The following is a 20942-nucleotide window of genomic DNA, read 5'->3' as shown; positions in this document are numbered from 1 at the left end:
CACACGGGCTTAGTTGCTCTGCCGCATGTGGGGATCTTCCCGGACCAGGGCTTGAACCCATGTCCTCTGCACTGGCAGGCGGATTCTTAACCACTGCCCCACCAGGAAAGTCCCCCAGAAATAGTTACTATTAAGAAGGTTTTTCTTTAAAACTTACTTTTATATAAGTGTAATATTAAGTAACCAAAAGTGAAAATAGCTTCTTCTACATATGGTAATTAAACTACCTTTCTAACCATGTGTTTTTTAACTTTTTATTTTGAAATAAGTTCAAATTTTCCCATATATCCTTTACCTGATTCCCCAAATGTTAACATGTGTAACTACAGTATAATGATCAAAATCAATAAATTAATAAAATAATGGATAAAATAAACTATTATATAACCTATAGCACTTACAAATTATACCACTATAATTGCCTAATTCTGGTCCAGAATTCAATCCAGGATCACAGTTTGCATTTCACTGTCATGTCTCCTTACTCTTCTTTAATCTGGATCAGTTTTTCAGTCGTTGCCTTTTGCCACTTTTTTCAAGAGAACTGGCCAGTTGTTTTGTAGAATATTCCTCAATTTGGATTTGTCTGGTGATCCCTCATGAGTAAACTCAGATTGTGCATTTTGGGGAAGAATTCCTGGAAATGATATTGTGCCCTCCTTGGTAAATCATATTAGGAGACACATGTTGTTCTGTTACCGAACCATTATCTTTAGATAGGACATTATATTTTCTAATTTAAACAGCAGGGAGGACTTCTAAAAACACCCTGTGGTGCAAAAGTATAATTTTTTTTTAAGATAGATGCCCCATAAGTATGATTACTTTATCAAAGGTTAGAACTAAATATAGTTTGCCAAAGTCCTTTTTAAATGGGTTATGTAATTTTATAATGAATGGATTACTGTTTTGAAAGGGGGAAGAAATCCCAGCTCTATAACTTGTGATTTTCCTTTGAAATACATTTTCATTAATTGGCTTCATGTATTCTAATTGACAAGCTAAATCACAGCCACTAGCCCAGTGATTTAATTTGAGTGCATAGTGACAGGTGGTCTTTCTTTAGGGCTGAAATAAATATATAAACGGTTTACAATGAGTTCTTGTTAATTTTTTAAAGTTTAGTCTAAGGACCCTTACTCTCTGCATTGTCTGATTCCCATTTAAGAAAAAAAAGAGGGGCTTCCCTGGTGGCGCAGTGGTTGAGAGTCCGCCTGCCGACGCAGGGGACCCGGGTTCGTGCCCCGGTCCGGGAAGATCCCACATGCCGCGGAGCAGCTGGGCCCGTGAGCCATGGCCACTGAGCCTGCGCGTCCGGAGCCTGTGCTCCGCAATGGGAGAGGCCACAACAGTGAGAGGCCCGCGTACCGCAAAAACAAAAAAACAAAAAAAACAACAAAAAAACCCCAAAACAAAACAAAAAAAAGAAAAGAAAAAAAGGAAAGGACAAGTGAGGAATAGTGGTGGGGGGCGGGACATGTTCAGTGCGTTAGAGAAGCTTTCCTGGGGTGAAATTTGGAAGGAAGGTTTTGAAATGAATGCTACTGTGAAACACAAGAAGATCGAATGAGGAGGTGTCATGATTTTGTGTTTGAAACTCCCATCACTCCTCTTGGTGGCAGAGTTGTAGTACCAAAATCTAGGTGTCCTGACTTGCAAACAAATTTACTCTACCTTGCTGCTTCGAACTGTCCTCCCACCCTATCTCTGGTGAAGCTTTGTAGTTGTTTGTCTCCCTTAGTTGCCCCCTCCAGAGGCATTACATAGTACCTGGCGCTTATCCAAGGGTCCTGAAAGCATATTAGGATATGCTTTGGCTGCCCTTTGGCTGCTGTTTCTGAATATATGTGCTTAGTACAGCACCCAAACACCTGTTATTTTTGAGCAATTTCTAGGTCTTTAAAGAAGCAGAACATTGTTCCTTTTTGAGCAAAATATTCATTATCTAACCTACAATATCAACCTCAATAATTTTTACTACATTTTATCTTAACTATATATTTAGAAGTTTGGTAAGATGATGAACTTTTGATAGTCTTCTCGATGTTAGGCTTTTCTCCTTTAAGATTGTTCTAAGTTTCCTCTGCTATATTTAAATGAAGCTCTTCAAATTAATCTACAAATGCGGCCTGGGGATTTGATGTTTGAGTGCCTAATATGTGCAAAACGTTTGTCTTTAAGGAGCCTATAAGTAGATTAAGAATACATATGTGAAAAGTCAAAGGTGCAAAATCGTAATTCTTTTAAATTACACTTGCTCTGGATAACATGTTGCAGAGCATAGGATATAAAGTTGAAAAAACAAAACTCTTCTGTTGTCAGAGGTACCCACTTCCTCAGAGGTAATGTCTAATCTTTTTTGTATCCTCCTGGGAACTTGCAGTGCCCACGCAAACTGTCCTTGAAGAATATACACAGGTAGGATCTTATACAAACCATTCTGTAAGTTGAACCCACACACAACACCTTGATGTATATCTTATGCTTCATTCCATACTGACACGTACCGTACCGCATTCTTTTTAATGTTGGTATAGTGTTTGATGAGTGTAACAATGTATTTAGCTAGTCCATTGTTGATATTGACAGAAATTAGGATATTTCCTTTTGTTTTTCCTTCAGTTGAAAGCTCTTCAGACCTGGGAGGTACAGAAAATGTAGACTAAACTGAATATTTTTGAGAATTGGCTTGAGGGAGAGCATAGTGTTAGAGCTGGGTATATTGCAAGGTGAATGGTACAGATTACTTTAAGTCAGTCAACAGTTCTTAAGAGTGATCTGTGGACCCCTGGGAGTCCTGCTGGGGGGGATTCATGAGGTCACACCTATTTTCTGTCTCTTTTACAGATGAGAAACCTGAGGCCAGAGAAATTTCAGAACTTCGTCAAGTTGACATAGCTAGTAAGCAGTGAACTGGCATTTGAACATAGGTAGTAAGCAGTGTAAGCTTGTGCCTTTTACAAGTCTGCTGTAAAAAGAACAAGTACTAACAGAAAATGTTTCCTTTATCTTATGTACTTTGATATAATTTAATCCTGTGGGTTTGCTTTTGTTTTTGTTTTTGTTTTGCTGTAATTACTTCAGTTTATTCCTTCACCAGAACCTTCAGGAGGTGCCACAAAACCAGGTTGGGAAGCCCAGAGCTCAGCATGTCCCCACCCTCTTTAATCCTGTGTTTTTAAATGAAAGGTTTTTTGTGCATTATTTCACCACTCTTATTAGATACACAAATTTTTGATTACTGAACCTGAACTGAAGTACTAAAGTTGAGAGTAAAGTGCACTAAAGCAGGATGTCAAGATCCCCATGTCTCATATTTGCATCTAACTGAGTAGAGTACGTACTCTTTTAGGAGCTGTGATTGGTGCTTTCCTGTTTATATAAACTATACTCTCATTTAGACCTCGTCGTAGCGGCCTTTTGAAGTAGATTTTCATTTTAATCATTTGTAAATATTTTTTATTAAAAAATCATTTTATAAAATAAAATTTCATTTAATTCTTTAATAGATGAGAAAACTAAGGTTCTGAGAGATTAACTTGCCTGAGATCTCAAAATTGATGAGAGTGGGATTTAAGGTCTGCCTGATTTTAGTTTATACTGTTTCTATTACACCAAGCTGTTGCTCCAAGAAATGCTTGGATGCCCAGAGATTAGGGCCTTGCCACCAGCTCAGGCTGCAGTTTTGGTGTTTTAGATAGTTTCTAGTCTTGATTGTTCCTACAGATTTGATATTTTACTCTTCTTAATTTCCAGCTGTAATCATATTAAAGGACAGTGAGAGAGGTGTATCACTAGAATAGAGATAGATTTTCAGTTTACAAACTTTCTGTTAGAAATATTTGACCACAGTTAGAATTCAATGTTTATTGAAATTCCTAGTGGGGGCAGGTTGAGCCTACCTCAAGAGGGGCAGTCAGAACTAGATAACCTGTCAGTTTGTGTGGTTCCTTAATGTTAATCCACTCCAGAGTCAAAGCATTGATGTTATGTAGACCATCTTTGGATCAAGCACGTGCTAGAAACTATTGTTAATATATTCTGCCCTGGGTAAATTGACTGGCTTGGGGGAAAAATCATTACTTGACCCCATATCTTAAGTGTTCTTACAGCCTAAGAGGTTAATTGTACATGGTGCTGTAGAGGAAAAAAAAAATCTTTTAACTCTAAAATGTCAAGCTCCACATAATTTATCCATTGATTAGGTTAAGGTTCAGCACCCTCTCCAGAACTATAGCATGTATTTAGCTCTGGATTGAACCCGTGCCCCCCCCCCCCCCCGCAGTGGAAGCACGGAGTCTTAACCACTGGACTGCCAGGGAAGTCCCTATTTTTAAAGGAACAATATACTCTAGGTTTGGTTTCCTCAGCACAGTGTAGAACTGAATCATCATCCTTCATTTTGATTTCTAATTAATATCTTAGAATCATATTCTCCTTCTTAGTAGGCATATCATCCTGTTGAGATAGAGAAAACGTAGAATAATGTTGTAGAACAGGTCAGATTGCCTAGTTGGAGTTGTACCTTCACAACTTAGCTGTGGTTTTTGAGCTCGGCGCCATTTGTTGTCTTCTATGAGATGGCAATAATTGTAGTTTGTACCTCATAGGTAAGGTTATGGAAGGATCAAATTAATCCATGTAAAGTGATTAATTTAAGTGTCAAAAATGGCATGTTTATTATTGAAAATGATGTTTTTATTATTTTTCTCAGTTGTCTATTGCTGCATAACAAACCGATCAAAACTGAAACTGATTTATTCTTTTTTGTAACTCTGTGGCTTGTCTGGATTCTTTTGGACAGTTTTTCACATGGTGTTGGCTGTGGTCACTCATTGCTGTCTTTAGCTGGGGCTGAAATATCCAAATGGCTTCACTAAACGTTCCACGACTGGGGCTGACTTGACCTTTCTCTCCAGCAAGATAGTTTTGTTTGGTTTTGTTTTTTAATGCTGGCTTAGGGCTCCAAGAGGGCAAAAGGGGAAGTTGCTAGTCCTCTTAAGGGTTAGGCCTAGATCTGGAACAGGAGTCATTTTCACCGCATTCTGTTGGTTAAAGCAAGACAACAAAGTTAACTCGGACTGAGGAGAAAGGAAATGAATTCCACCTCTTGACAGGAGGAGTGGCATACATGAACAGGGATGGTAGGGGAATTGGTGGAGGACATTCTGTTCTTTCATAGTTAGCTTTTTGAACCAAATTTAATCTTTAATCCAGTCTTTCTTGCTTTTTGTTTTTTAAATCTTAATGGTTCTTACCTTTATGTCATCAGAAGATTTTAAAAGTTTGTCATTTATCCCTTTCTCAACTTCTTTTATTTTAAAAGTTTGTCATTTATCCTTTCTCAACTTTTTATTTTTAACAGCTTTATTGAGGTATAATTGACATACAAAGAACTGCACATATTTATTTAATGGGTACAATGTGATGAGTTTGCTTTTTCAACTTCTTGTAGTCAGCATTTTACCAGAAACATTCGCCACTGTTGATCCTTGGTACTTCTAGTCTATCATTAGGCCAATAAACAGCCTGACTACTGGTATCTTGCCTTCTTGTTACTTGTAGGTTCTGGTTAATAGCTTTAAAGTAGTTTTTGCCGTTGTTATTGTTTTAATCAGATGTTATGGCTAAATTCAGTGTTCACCTTGAGGGAAGAGGTGCTTAATTGCTAATTTAAAAATTCTCAGTGTGAGTTACCCAAATGTAAAACAACAGTTTTTAGAGATATAGAAGTTATTACTCATAAAAGATGAGTTACAATTTCTTATGACATTTATTGACACCTTGCCTAAATAACTTCTGCAAGTTTTCAGATGTATACTTTAAAGTTTTACATTTTAAGTGATTCACCCTTAACTAACTGCACATGTTTGTGGCCCTCATCTTTACATATATACAGTGGGTTAGATAAAAGTCATTGAAAAGTGAAGGACATGACGAGGTAGTGTTATTCCGTTTCTGTTGTCCTCCCTGCTAGACATTTTATCCTCAGACTTAGAGACTGTCCTGCTCACTATTCTCAGTGCCTAGCACAGTACCATTTAAGTATTGAAGAATAAGTGAATGTAAAAAATACGTTGAAGCAGTAAAATATGCAATAGAAATGCCTAGGTAGAGAATTGATTTCATGGTTAGGCTTTTACTTGTTGTCACTTCTTTCATTTGAAAATATTCTTTGTCAATCTTAAATATACATAAATGAGCCAGAGAGCAGTTCACAATCGAATTGTGTATGGAACCTTCTTTAGATTTATATATTTTTTTTTCCCGCTATTTAATTTGAAGTGATTTGTGAATTCTGGTTAATCTCAATACACTTTTTCCTTAGTTAGACTTCATAGTCTTACTTTTAGCCTAGCCAGTCAGAAGTGGAATTTCAAGTGTGGAGTGCCACAGGTTAAACCTAGACTTCTGAATCCAAAGCCATTATGCTATACCGTCTCCCATAGTGGAATGAATAATGCATTTTGTATTAAGATATAAAACTTGAAAAAGCCTGGTCATTTGTTTCTTAAGTTAAAAAAAAAAAACACTTACTATACTAAATGGAACTATCTTTTGCTGTTTAGGCAGATCCGCAGATCCCCAAAGAGCAGCTATAGTGTTCACAAGAGTGTTCATGCCTCAAAGAGGATGATGGTGTTTAAAGGACAAAATGACGGGAAGTTTGAATTTTGCCAAGTCTTAGGTTATAGGCATTCCTTCTTCGGAGGAAGCAGTGGTCTTCCAAGCCCAGAGAGTTCCTTTATTTCTAGTTTGGTTGAGATTTCACACTAGAAGCTGCCTCAAAGTTTAAATGAATCAGTGAATGAATGAATTCCAAAACACTTTTGCAGCTGAGAGATCTTTGAATGTGAAAATCTGGGTGTGGTGTAATAAGAATTTTGTATTCTAACCAAAGTGGTCTTCTGATTTCAGGCCAATGGTTTCAAATATCAGTTAATAATCACAGGAAACATTATTTCAGGTTGAATTCTCTCATCTCCAACCCTTTCCTGTAATGCATTGCAACCTGCTCCTACTGCCAACTTGGAACTACCCACTTCATCTGAGTATCTGATGCTTAAGTTGCAGAAAGGGGGAGAAGCCGGGTTAAAGCTTACTCTCCCACTCACCATTTGGAACATAATGAGGTAGACATACAAAGTTAGAGTTATTATTTAAAAGCATTTTTCAGCCTGTTTGGCATATAAGTAGGTGCTATTTAAACTACTGGGTTACTACCAGAAGAAGAGAAACCAAGAATTAGATACCCTTTTTCCTTGTAAAAATTGAGACTTGTTTGGGGCTAAGCCCAGTTGAAAATTGACTTTCACCTTGATTCCTAGAGTGTATTTAGTAGGAAGAAGTGGAGTATTTAAAAAAAAAAAAATTGCCTAATTCTACTACTGGAATATTATCTTTCTCCCCCTTAAAAAAAAATTACTAGTTTATTGTGCCTTATCCCCCTAATACAGTGAAATCAAGTTTTTCTTTAAGTCCATTGTAGAATATAATTATTAGCATGTTAGGATTTGCTTAGTTAGATTGTTATAGTTTTTTTTTCTTTTTGCGGTATGCGGGCCTCTCACTGTTGTGGCCTTTCCTGTTGTGGAGCACAGGCTCCAGACATGCAGGCTTAGCGGCCATGGCTCACGGGCCCGCTCCGCGGCATGTGGGATCTTCCCGGACCGGGGCACGAACCCGTGTCCCCTGCATTGGCAGGCGGACTCTCAACCACTGCGCCACCGGGGAAGCCCAGATTGTTATAGTTTTGAACGGAATTACGTAGAATGAAGTTTAACCCGTTTGGGGTGATCGGTAAATATGTATCTTATTAGCTGACAAACACTTTAATGAAACTAAAGGTGTACTCTTCAGGTCTTTAATTCTCATACTCCTACCAGTGTCTTAATTTAGTTAGGATAAATAAAACTTTTACTTTGAACAGCTTTTTACCTGTTGTGAGGTATTACTTTAATTGTAGTCTTATAAATGATGTTTTGTTCTTTTGTTCTGCTTCCTCTGTCATGGACTCTGGTAGTGTCTGTTATACTATCGGTTTCTGCTTAAGTCATATATTCCTCCATAGTACCAAAAAGTTAATCTCTTATGTTCTTTGCATTCTAGTGTCATGACTACCTTGAAAATGAAAAGTTTGCCATTTTGTTAAATAATATAGTAATAACACATATAATATTATGAGCTATCATGGTTTCACATTCATTGAAACATGCAGTCTTTATCAGCATGTAAATTGAAAGCACTGTGGGGGAGAGGCCAATATTCAAATTATCATCCTTAAATAATAAGCTGAACACTAATTTCAAATTTTAAGTATTGCTGTCCAAAGCATTCTGCTCTTAAACCACAAATTTACGAGCCTACGGCATTCAAAAATTGTATTGTTGGCAATGACTGGGTATTAAAGGTTTATAACTTAGGCTATAGTATGCTCTTAAAAAATGCAGATTCTTTTAGTTTTGTAAATATTTTAGTCTTATTGTGACTGTTTCTTTTCTTCCCAAGTCTCTTTTGGAAAAGTTCTTGATTCCCAATGCTTCACAAGCAGAGAGCAAAGTCTTCTATTTGAAAATGAAAGGAGACTACTACCGCTATTTGGCTGAGGTTGCTGCTGGTGACGACAAGAAAGGTATGCTGCCTCAGCCTGAGCTGGACGCTTAGAAAATGACACAGTACGGAAGGAGTCCCTTCTGGAGTGTAGAGAATTGTTTTGTTGTTTTTTAATTGCTCAGAGCACTAAATGAAGAGTAATAATGGACTTTGCGCTCTCTCTCTCTCTCTCTCTTTCTTCCTTCCCTCCCCTCCCCTCCCCTCCCTTCTTACCTCCCCCACCCCGTCCTTCCTTCAACTAAACAGTTGACCCTTGAGGAACACAGATTTAAGCTGCACAGGTCCATTTACACAGAGATTTTTTTCTGTAAATACTACAGTACTACATGATCCAAGGTTGGACATGAAGGGCCGCCTACAAAATTATACTCAGATTTTCGACTGCATGAAGAGTTGGCATCCCTAAACCCCTTGTTGTTCAAGGGTCAACTATATATCTACTGCCGAATAATTGGTATTCTGAAATGTATGCTTGCTAACAAGCCAATTTTATGTATAGGAATGTTTCCTCACAATTTTAATAGTGGTTATAGTATAACTGTAGAGCAGTACAAACTAATTATTAAAAATAATACTGAGATGGTTAGAGTTATTTTGTCTTGACATTGATCGATGGCTAGTGTAGTTTTCCAGGAGAAGCTTTTCTTTTTTTTTCTTTTCTTTTTTTTTTTCTTTTAAATGTAGGAGCCTTAATCAGTTAAGGTTGCTACACCTTAATATTTCAGAGTTTATAATTGGATAGTAAAGGTTTGGCTTGAGGGGTGAAGGTGAAGTGCAAACTTTTATTGATACATTTTGGTGCATTTTATTATCCAGGGATTGTGGATCAATCACAGCAAGCATACCAAGAAGCTTTTGAAATCAGCAAAAAGGAAATGCAGCCAACACATCCTATCAGATTGGGTCTGGCCCTTAACTTCTCTGTGTTCTATTATGAGATTCTGAACTCCCCTGAGAAAGCCTGCTCTCTTGCAAAAACAGTATGTATTTTTTACCTGTTATGTGGAAATTTAGTAATCATTATTATTTGAGCATTGAAATGTATTTTTTTTATCACAGGCATTTGATGAAGCCATTGCTGAACTTGATACATTAAGTGAAGAGTCATACAAAGACAGCACACTAATAATGCAGTTACTGAGAGACAACTTGACAGTAAGTACATACCAGCATCATGAGCGGTTAACATGGCGAAGAGATTATAGGCATACCTCTGTTTTATTGTGCTTTGCAGATACTACGAGTTTTACACATTGAAGGTTTGTTACAACCCTGTGTTGGGCAAGTCTATGGGTGCTGTTTTTCTCAAAAGTGTTTGCTCATTTCATGTCTCTTAAGTTCATATTTTGGTAATTTTCAGTGTTTCGAACCCCACACCAGCAAAAATTTCAACTGCTGAAGGCTCAGTTGATGATTAGCATTTTTTAGCAATAAAGTATTTTTTAACAAGATATGTACATTGTTTCTTTTAAAGACATAATGCTGTTGCATACTTAATAGACTACAGTATGGTGTCAACATAACTTATATGCACTAGAAACAAAAAAATTCATGTGACTCAGTTTATTTTTATATTCCCTTTTTTTTTGTCTTTTTTTTCTTTTTTTTTAATGTAAGAGCCTATCTGCTTTTAAAACTCTGAAGAAAACCATCTTACAGAAACTGAAATATTAGACTAAGGACTAAAAATGTATCCTTTCATTAGTTACATATACACATTGTTAAAATTCTGGTTTTTAAAATGACTTTGTAATTCATGGTTTTGAACTTTCAATTATATAAGCCATTTTATTTTTCATTTCAATATAGTTGATTCTTTTTTTTCCATTTTAGTCACAGAAGAGTTTTGCTTTTAATATCAAAAACATACTGAAGTTCTTTTTTTTAAAATAATTTTTATTTATTTGGTTGTTCTGAGTCTTAGTTGCAGCAGGCGGGCTCCTTAGTTGTGGCTCTCAAACTCTTAGTTGTGGCATGCATGTGGGATCTAGTTCCTTGACTAGGGATCGAACCTGGGTGCCCTGCATTGGGAGCATGGAGTCTTAACCACTGCACCGCCAGGGAAGTCCCTTAAGTTCTCTTCTTATTTATTTATTTATTTTTGGCTGCATTGGGTCTTCGTTGCTGCGCGCGAGCTTTCTCTAGTTGCAGCAAGTGGGGCTACTCTTAGTTGCGGTGCGCGGGCTTCTCATTGCGGTGGCTTCTCTTGTTGTGGAGCACGGGCTCTAGGTACTTGGGCTTCAGTAGTTACAGCACACGGGCTCAGTAGTTGTGGCTCGCGGGCTCTAGAGCGCAGGCTCAGTAGTTGTGGCGCACGGGCTTAGTTGCTCCAAGGCATATGGGATGTTCCCAGACCAGGGATTGAACCCGTGTCCCCTCCATTGGCAGGAGGATTCTTAACCACTGCGCCACCAGGGAAGCCCTCTCTTCATATTTAAATTCCATTAAAAATGGTGACCATAAAGTTGCTTCTATATTTATGTAGCTATGGTAGGGCATTAATAACTTTAGTTACAAAATTTCAGATACTCTACGGAGTCCAAGTGGACATCTATTTTGCCTAGTCTCTTAGTAAAAAAAAAAAAAAAAAAAAAAAGACTTACTGTGGCAGGTCATGATTGTCCTTGGTATGCTGCAGACTAAAAAAAAAAACCACAATGCCAGTATCACACTGAAAAAATATATAGTTAATTCCTTAATAATATTAAATTTCTAGCATTCAATTTCCAGTTGTCTTTTTGTGTTTCTTTGTATTGTCTTTTTTTTTTTTTTTCTTCCAACAGTTTTTTATTTGCATTGGGATCCAAATAGTCTACATATTGCAGTTGGTAGATATGTCTCTTTGGTCCCATAGGTTTTCACATTCTTCTCCTTCACATAAATATTAAATTTGAAGTTTTGAGGCTTGGATGAAAAAAGTATCAAGTATCTTCTGTGTGCCAGATAAAGAGCTAGGAATGAAGATTATAGTTTAGTGCTACTGGTTTTTATTAGCTTTGGGGCATTTGTTTTGGGGACTGTACATCATCATTGTATACATTTAACTTTTCTCAGCTTTATTTTATCTAATCCATTGCCAATTTTCTGAACCAGTTATATTCTCAGCAGTTTTTTGAACGTCATTATGTACTTGTTTATTATTAAACACTGAAAATTATTTTAGAAAGTATAATTGGAGGCTACCTACACACTCTGGAGATTATTTTAGTCAAGAGGATAAGGTATAGTTCCTTAAAGAGTGAATCATTTTATGTGTATCAAATGAAAGAAGCACTTCAGTTTGTTAGCTAATTTTAATATTAAGAATTTTTCAAATTTTTCTGGTTTGAAATGATGAGATAGTTCTAAAAGGTAGAACTTGAGACCTAGTCACTACTGAGTTGTTTTGTCATCACTTTTTGAGAAGGCCTGATCTGAAATATATACTTCCAGCTGAATCTTGGTATCAGTATAGCATGAAGAGCGTATTACAACAGCTGAGTAAGAAGAAAACCAAGGTTCTGGTTCTGATTCCGTCACTATTTACTATGTGCCTTCTCTGAGCTCTTGTCATATTGCCTGTTACCATTATAGGTTGATTGGATCACTTATCTGTCAAGTAAAGAAATTTTGTCAAAACTATCTAGTATCTGAGCCTGGATCTGGTTGACCGGTGTTGTCAACACATAACCCTAGGAAGAGAAATATAAATATCCTTCATCAAATTTTTAATGTTTATATGGAAAAAACAAGGATCCATGAAAGAACTGGAAAGAGATGATAAAATAATTTCATCTTGTCTTATGAGACCACCAGTTTAATAGAAGCTTACAGACTTCTAGAGGTCATTCAGCTAACTGTATGATGTTCAAAGAAGTCTCCTTTCCAGGCCAGTAACATATTTGGTTAATAAATAAATAAAACTAAGGGGTGATTTGGGGGATAGAAAAATATTGAGCTTTTCCCCCCTTCATTCTGCAGTGTATAAGCAATATAAAATTTAAGGTATCTTGAAACAATCCTTTTATAATTGCCTCTAAAAATCATTATAGAGTGCTAAGACTTGTAAAAAAATATTTGAAACAGCTGAGATAATTTTGAAATCATCTTTTGAAATTGCTGAAAAACTGTAACATTAATCTAAAAATTAATAGACACCATAGGCCTACTACTATGGGACAATTCAGTTTTTACCTCTTCGAAGATTTGGTTCTGACCATACTGTTTTGTGTTCATCTATTAATTTTGAATCAGACAAATTCACAAAGGTAGTTTTTTGTTTTTTTGTTTTTTTGTAAACTAAAAATGTTAGTTAAATTTGTATTTTAGTTCTGACTTGATCCTGACTCTTGAATTTCATAGAGTGTGGTATTCTCTTTAGAGTGGCAGTCTAAAGCCTACCAGGGGAAAGTAGTCAGCCTGAGCTCCTTGAGCATGGGCTGAATTTGATGATTCTGGTTCAGTTGCACTAAACTTATACATCCGTCTCTCACTGGGGCTATTTGGGACAATCTACTATTCTGATAGCTATTGATATTTAGAACTGTAGCATTTCTATGATTTTTTCTACTTTTTATTCACCTTCTATGAATAACCAAGAATTTCCTGTATCTGACTTTGTTATTTGAAGACAACTCTGCTGTGTACTTACTATGCTTACAGAATGATTAGGGAGGAAATAAATGTATTATATTGAGGTCTTTTATATCTTTTTAAAAATTTATTGTATTGAAGTATAGTTGATTTACAATGTTGTGTTAATTTCTGCTATAGAGCAGAGGGATTCAGTTATACACATATACATTCTTTTTCATATTATTTTCCATTGTGGTTTATCACAGGATATTGAATATAATTCCCTGGAGGCGTTTTACATCTTGAAGCTATCTTAAATGCTGCAATTTTTTAAAGAAAGCCTTCCAACAAAAACTGCTTAGATTCTGGTACTTTGGCATATATATTAAGGTTTTTTTAAAACTGAAATACACTAAAATTTCTCTCTCCCCCCCCCTCCTCTTTTAACTAGTTGTGGACATCGGATACCCAAGGAGACGAAGCCGAAGCAGGAGAAGGAGGGGAAAATTAAAAGGCCTTCCAACTTTTGTCTGCCTCATTCTAAAATTTACACAGTAGACCATTTGTCATCCATGCTGTCCCACAAATAGTTTTTTGTTTACGATTTATGACAGGTTTATGTTACTTCTATTTGAATTTCTGTGTTTCCCATGTGGTTTTATGTTTAATATTAGGGGAGTAGAGCCAGTTAACGTTTAGGGAGTTATACCTGTTTCCATCTTGAGGTGGCCAATATGGGGATGTGGGATTTTTATACCAGTTAGAAATGTTTGGCATAGTACTTTTGGTACATTGTGGCTTCACAAGGGCCAGGGTTAAAACTGCTTCCATGTCTAAGCAAGGAAAACTGCCTCGTATTGGTTTGTCCTGGTGGGGAATAAAAGGGATAATTGGTTCCAGTCACAGGTGTAGCTGTGGGTACTTTAAGGTTTGGAGCACTTATAAGGCTATAGTAGAAATAGATATCCCATGGATATTACATGTTAAACCATGTGTTATCTGTGGAATACTCAAGTCTCAATGTGCACACCATTGACTACAGCTACAGAAGTGTTCCTTTAGTTGTGACCCAATTTACTCTGGATAAGGGCAGAAACGGTTCACATTCCATTATTTGTAAAGTTAACTGCTGTTTGCTTTCATTATTTTTGCTACACTCATTTTATTTGTATTTAAATGTTTTAGGCAACCTAAGAACAAATGTACAAGTAAAGATGCAGTAAAAATGAATTGCTTGATATTCATTACTTCATGTATATCAAGCACAGCAGTAAAACAAAAAACCCATGTATTTAACATTTTTTAGGTTTTTTTTTTTTTTTTTTTGCTTTTGTGGGTTTTTTTTTGTTTTGTTTTTATTTTGTTTTTTGGGTTTTTTTTTTTTTTTTTTTTTTTGATACTTGCCTAACATGCATGTGCTGTAAAAATAGTTAACAGGGAAATAACTTGAGATGATGGCTAGCTTTGTTTAATGTCTTATGAAATTTTCATGAACAATCCAAGCATAATTGTTAAGAACACGTGTATTAAGTTCATGTAAGTGGAATAAAAGTTTTATGAATGGACTTTTCAACTACTTTCTCTACAGCTTTTCATGTAAATTAGTCTTTTGGTTCTGAAACTTCTCTAAAGAAAATTGTACATTTTTGGAAATTTATTCCTTATTCCCTTGGCAGCTAATGGGCTTTTACTAAGTTTGAATACAAAGTTTATCATAACAACAAAATACTACTAAGATAACTACTACTGTTCCCAGCCATGTCCCTACTCCCCCCTCCCCCTGAAAAAAAATTTTTTTTTTTTTCCAGGGACAGGGGGATTGAATGAAAAAAAAAGTAATGTGTTCCATTTAAAATTTTGGTATATGGCATTTCCTAACTTAGGAAGCCGCAATGTTCTTGGCCCATCATAACATTGGGTAGCATTAACTGTAAGTTTCGTGCTTCCAAATCACTTTTGTTTTTAAGAATTTCTTGATACTCTTATAGCCTGCCTTCAATTTTGATCTTTTATTCTTTCTATTTGTCAGGTGCACAGGATTACCTTTTTTAAGCCTTGTGTCTTGTCACCAACCGTTCCTACTTGGTGGCCATGTTCTTGGGGAAAAGGCCGCATGATCTTTCTGGCTCCACTCAATGCCTAAGGATACCCTGCTTCCTTTGCTTGCATCCCACAAACTATTTCCCTCATCCTATACACTGCAGCAAATCTCTCCCTAGTTGATGAGATTGTGTTTATCTCCCTGTAAACCCTACCTATCCTGAATGGTCTGTCATTGTCTTTGCCTTTAAAATCCTTCCTCTTCCCCTCTTTGAATAATGATGGGGCTAAGTTATACCCAAAGCTCACCCTACAAGCTATTTCCTCAGTACCTTGCAGAAAACACCAAACAAAAATACCATTTTAAAAGAGGTGTATTTTTTTTTTCTTTTAGAATGTAAGCTCCTCGAGAGCAGGGACAATGTTTTCTGTATGTTCTATTGTGCCTAGTACACTGTAAATGCTCAATAAATACTGATGATGGGAGGCAGTGAGTCTTGATGATAAGGGTGAGAACTGAAATCCCAAATACTGTTTTGTTGCTTGTTTTATTATGACCTCAGATTAAATTGGGAAATAGCCCTTTGGGACAATTGTCCCAAATGTTACATTCAAATAAAAGTGCAATGGAGGCCTTGGGGTCTTTCTTTCAAGGAGAAAAAGATCTCTTATGCATTTAGGACAACAACATAATGCATCTTCACGCACAGCTCTTTTCTTTTTCTATTGATTTCTCCTGACCCCCAGGCCAAGGACATGAAATAATCATTTTATAGCTACGGAGAATGAAGTTAGACTGAGGAGATGGGTTTTATTCAAGTAAATTATAAATAAAATCTAAAGCTTGTCTCATTTGCCTATTTATGTGCCTCAGTCTCATCTACTAGTTTGATTCTGAAATAAATTGTGATAATACTTCATTAATATTAGCTGTTAATAGGTTTCTACATAGTAGTGCCCAGTAGATAAAGGAAGATTTCAACCTGAGATTTTTTTTTGCCTTGAGATTTGAATAGTAAATTTTTTGTAACATTTCTTAAATTGCCCCAAATTCAGGCTTCATGTCTGTTTCTGTCAACAGTTTCAGGAATTTGGAGACTCCAGCAATGTAATGTATTTGGTGTGTGTGTGTAGTATTGGAGTTGTTAAATGTATATGTCCACTTCAGAGTTGTGCCTTGAGAGTGGGCAGCAGTGTGATCAGTTAAAAGGATGGATTTTGCTGCCACTTTGGCCTATGGTCTTGGCTTTTCCAGTTAATAACTGTTAGTTTTTTGTGCGATGAAGATAGAAATTGGGGTGGGGGAGTAAAAGAATTAAAAGAATGTAATGTCAAGTGGTTTAGTAACTGTAGGAGCTCAGTTCTTTTCCTGTCTTCCCTAAAAATAGTCACCAATCCTGCCATGGCCCAGTGCATATTTTAAAACTAGTTAAAGCCAATTTGTAATCTGCAATCTTAGATTATTTGAGGTCAGGTCTCAACTTGATTGAATAATTTGGGAACTCTAACAATGGTGAGATGTTTAAAAATCTTCAGTAGGCTCTGAATGTAGATCTAAGAATTTGACACTTTTCAGCGAGCGGCGGTGGCATCATTTAAATGGTTTATCTCTCCATTAGGAGAGAATGGCAGTTTATTTGGATTCAAGTACATCATAGTCACTGCATGAGAGCCTGCAGTGTGTGAGGAACTTTAACTGGTGCTCAGAGATACATACCTTCCTGTGGGAAAAGGTGAAGGAATCACTAAATAAATTGCTTTACTATATTTTGTTATATACCATATAGGAAATTACAGTGGTGGAATTGAAATATCTACAGTCTTAAGGTGGTGGCTTAGACGGGGCCCTTGGAAAATGGCTGGACTTGGATACTTTTCTGAATGTGAAATTGCATCCGTAAAGTACTTTGCTGTTATTTTTAGTGTGACCTATAGCAGTCCCAATCTCGATTAGTTCTAGTTCCTTTTAATAAGACTAGAGACCTAAACATAAGATACTGCTGGGTCTTTGTAGGATTTTTGTTTTTTGTTTCTTTAGAAACTTTACAACAGGCCCCTAAGGAAACTGATATTCTTGGATGACAAAATGGTATTCAAGAACCCATCACAGTGGTAGATCTGCTTTAAAAGTCTGAAAACTAACCTTAAAAATGTTGCTTGTGTACATCCAAGTCTGGTTATGCTACTCACCTGGGTCCTTTGAAGTCTACTTTATGTATGACGGTCAACCCCCAAGTATTTGAAAACTTGATGGTAGACCAACTATTTGGAAGACATATGCTTCTGACCTGTGTACCATAATTACTCAGTTTGTAAGAATATCCAACCATCCTGCTGGTCAAGCAAGCATATGTGTCTTTTGGATGCAGAACCAAGGATATATTGAATGTATATATTTAGGCACAGCTATTATCAATCCTAGGTGATGCCAGGGACTCCGTTGGTGATGAGTACTTTTTTTCTTATAAGTCCATTCCATAAAATTTCTGAAAGACCAAACTTAACTAATGTTAATCAAAGACTTGTCAGTAGTAAATTTATTTCCAATTCAAGAACTTCTGAAACCTATCAGTATTTCAGTAGGGGCTTACATTTTTTTTTATTATCGGAGTTTGGTTAGGGCCAGTCACTGTTCTGAGTGATTAAGAAGGACTTGTCAGAGAAGATTTATGTTTGAGTCAAACTTGCAGAATGGATGGTATCCGATGGAGTATGAACCAAGGCATCAAGATAGGAGAATTTAAAGATGACTTCCGTGCGCTCACAGGTGAGGAACTCTGTGAGAGCGTGTAGGAAGAAGAAATAGGCTCTGCTTTCTAAGTAAGAGGCAAGTGGCTTTCACTTTTAATGCTCTTGATCAAATCAGGGCTAAAGTGCTTATTCCCAGCACCCAGTCTCTGGGATTCTAATTTCTAAAGCCCAGGGATATGTGTTTACTTCATGAGCTGTAATAACTTAGTGTCCACATTGCTGAAATCTGTAGGAGGAGAGGGAATGTGTAACGTTTGGGAAAACAAGGGCATGTAAAACCATGGCGGCCCCCACCCCCCCAAAATAAAAGCTGTTTCTAAACTTGAGAACTTCAGTCTGCAAAACAAAAGTTTGTGGATCTGCTCAGCAGATCATGTTTCCCAAGCAGAGATAATGATAAAGTTTACCTGTCACAAAAGATTTTTCACATTAATGATCCTGGTTTAGTTTGGAAACAGGTAGGTACTTTAGAACTTCTAGTGTGTCAAGAGAAGAAAGGTAACACATGATTTTATGGGGATTTTTGATTGTATTTTTAAAATTTATTTATTTTTTGCTGTGTTGGGTCTTTGTTTCTGTGCAAGGGCTTTCTCTAGTTGCAGCGAGCGGGGGCCACTCTTCATCGCGGTGCACGGGCCTCTCACTATCGCGGCCTCTTGTTGCGGAGCACAGGCTCCAGGCGCGCAGGCTCAGTAGTTGTGGCTCACGGGCCTAGTTGCTCCGCGGCACGTGGGATCCTCCCAGACCAGGGCTCGAACCCCTGCATTAGCAGGCAGATTCTCAACCACTGCGCCACCAGGGAAGCCCCTGTATTTTTAATGAATGCCATTTCTACTATTTTCCTTAACTCCTGCCATGCATAAAAATCAAATCCAGGGAATTCCCTGGCAGTCAAGTGGTTAGGACTCACTGCCAAGGGCACGGATTTAATCCCTGGTTGGGGAACTAAGATCCCGCAAGTCACGAGGCGTGGGAAAAATCAAATTAAGAAAAATGAAAGATTTAAAAGCAAACTTTAGAATGTTCATAAGATGTAAGTGAATAACTTGCTGACCTTGAAGTTTGTAAGGAAAGATCTCTTAAGATGGACACAGAAAACCTAACTAGAAAAATTAGATGTAAATTCAGAATCTTAATATATGAACGTTAATATAAATTCAACTGCATAGAAATTTTTATATCTGGAAGTGGAAAGAAGCACCTGAGAAAAAACCTAATGGACAAAAAATTGGTTTAAATATATAAAGAATTATAATAAAATAGAAAAATGGACAAAGATTTTGAAAGTGCATTTTTATAGAAGAGATATCTGATCAATAAATAAATGAAAAGAGGCTTAACCAGGAAAATGCAAACCAAGACCACAATTAATCTTGATTAGTATAGTTTGAAAGTCTGGCCATACCAGACATTAGAGATGATGTGGATGGAGATCTCTCATACATTGCTGATGGGAGTTTAAATTACTACATCCCTTTGGAAAACAATGTGGTATTGTGAAGTTGAACATTCCACATCCCTACAACTGAGCAATTCTCTGATGAGCATATCTTTTTTAAGTATTTAAAATACTTGCATGTGTGCCCTCAGGAAATTTAAAAAGATTATTCAGAGCTGCACAATTTGAATTAGAAAAAATTGGAGACGATCCAAATGTTCATTGAAAGGAAACGGATATTTTCCTGATGACATCGTCTTCATTTGTGAAAATAAGTCAACTATAGTCCAGTCAGGAACATGGTTGAATTTTAATAACAATATTGAGGGAAAAAACAGCCCCAGTAAACTACATAAAACAGTACAATATCTTTATAAAGTTCAAAAATGAGCAGATCTTATGCTTAGGCATACATATATGTGACAAAACTTTCCTTTGCCAAGGATATGAATGACAAGTACAAAATTTAGAATAGAGGTTAACTGGAGCAGAAGCAGGGGGGCAGGCTAGGACAGGAAGACAAGGTAAGTGTAAGTTATCAGCTTGGGAGCAGGGCGGTTGGGTTCACAAATACTCATTAGAAAGAGATCCATTCAAGAACGGGTCAAACAAGGATTATGATTAATCCAGTTCTGGGCATGAGAAGTCACAGAAAGGAAAGGAACTAAATGGAAACAGTACAGTAGGCCAATAAATTCATTAGTCAAAGGCTTGCTTGAGTGGTGAAAAGATTGGCACAGTTTTAAAATATGAAAAATAGCAAGTTTGATGAAACAGCATGTGAAACTGTTAATAGAGACTTAAAAATTGCCACCCCATACATTACACCCTAAAACTGTCCTACGATCCTTTCCATTTAACTCCGCAGGAGCAGGAAGCAAGAACCAGAGATTTAGGCAGAAGAATGACTGAGCTGGGAAGGCTGTATTAGGAAACACTGAAGCAAGTGAAAAGTGAAGGGTCTCGAAAGAGGAAAGTCTTCAAGAACTTCTGGTAGCATGTTCTGAGTACGTCCTTGTGAGGCCTGAGGAATTTTGTCATACCAGCCAAACCGCTTCAGCAGATTCAGCCTAAGGTTCCTCACTTCTTAACCTCTTAGAGGAAACATACTGCATTCAGTCCTGAATCACTGAGGCATCTCCTATCATACCCTTTGTATAGCCAGGTCTTAAATTTTTCAATATTTTTTCCTCATCTTCTCTTGGATTCAAGAGTTCTTAATTGGTTTCTGTAGGGAAAGTCTACTGACTTGAGTTTAAAGTACAAAATCTACTTATATGATCCATAAACAGTACTAGGTCAAATGGACATGGTTGTTGGTCCTTTATTTTCTTTTCTTTCCCAGGATTTGCAAGAGAGGTGTCCAGAAAGTCATTTTTGGTGACTTCAGTCCATACTTGGAGGGTCTTATGAAGGATCAAAGTAGAAGAGCCAGAAAAATTGGAAATGAGACAGTTTCTTTGGAGAATGCTTTAGAGTGCTGGGCATGTCCCTCCACCATCACCTGCCTGCTCAGTGGAGGAGAGGAGGGGAGCACTTCACTGAC

General features: G+C 36.9%; 1 protein-coding gene across 2 annotated transcripts in view; it reads left to right on the top strand.

Moving 5' to 3' along the window:
• YWHAZ (tyrosine 3-monooxygenase/tryptophan 5-monooxygenase activation protein zeta) overlaps nucleotides 1-14743 on the top strand; it is a 30361-nt gene extending 15618 nt beyond the window's left edge. For both annotated transcript variants that reach the window (XM_079722790.1, XM_079722791.1), the window contains exons 3-6: nucleotides 8509-8632; nucleotides 9430-9593; nucleotides 9673-9768; nucleotides 13619-14743. In XM_079722790.1, the coding sequence (XP_079578916.1) occupies nucleotides 8509-8632; nucleotides 9430-9593; nucleotides 9673-9768; nucleotides 13619-13678 (444 nt within the window). In that variant the 3' untranslated portion in view covers nucleotides 13679-14743. The remainder of the gene's footprint in view (nucleotides 1-8508; nucleotides 8633-9429; nucleotides 9594-9672; nucleotides 9769-13618) is intronic.
• Nucleotides 14744-20942: the final 6199 nt, after the last annotated feature.

The sequence above is a fragment of the Hyperoodon ampullatus genome (genome assembly GCF_949752795.1).
Source record: "Hyperoodon ampullatus genome assembly, chromosome: 17".
Taxonomy (NCBI): Eukaryota; Metazoa; Chordata; class Mammalia; order Artiodactyla; family Ziphiidae; genus Hyperoodon; species Hyperoodon ampullatus.
The sequence above is the reverse complement of the archived record's forward strand: the minus strand, read 5'-3'. Positions and strand labels throughout refer to the sequence as shown.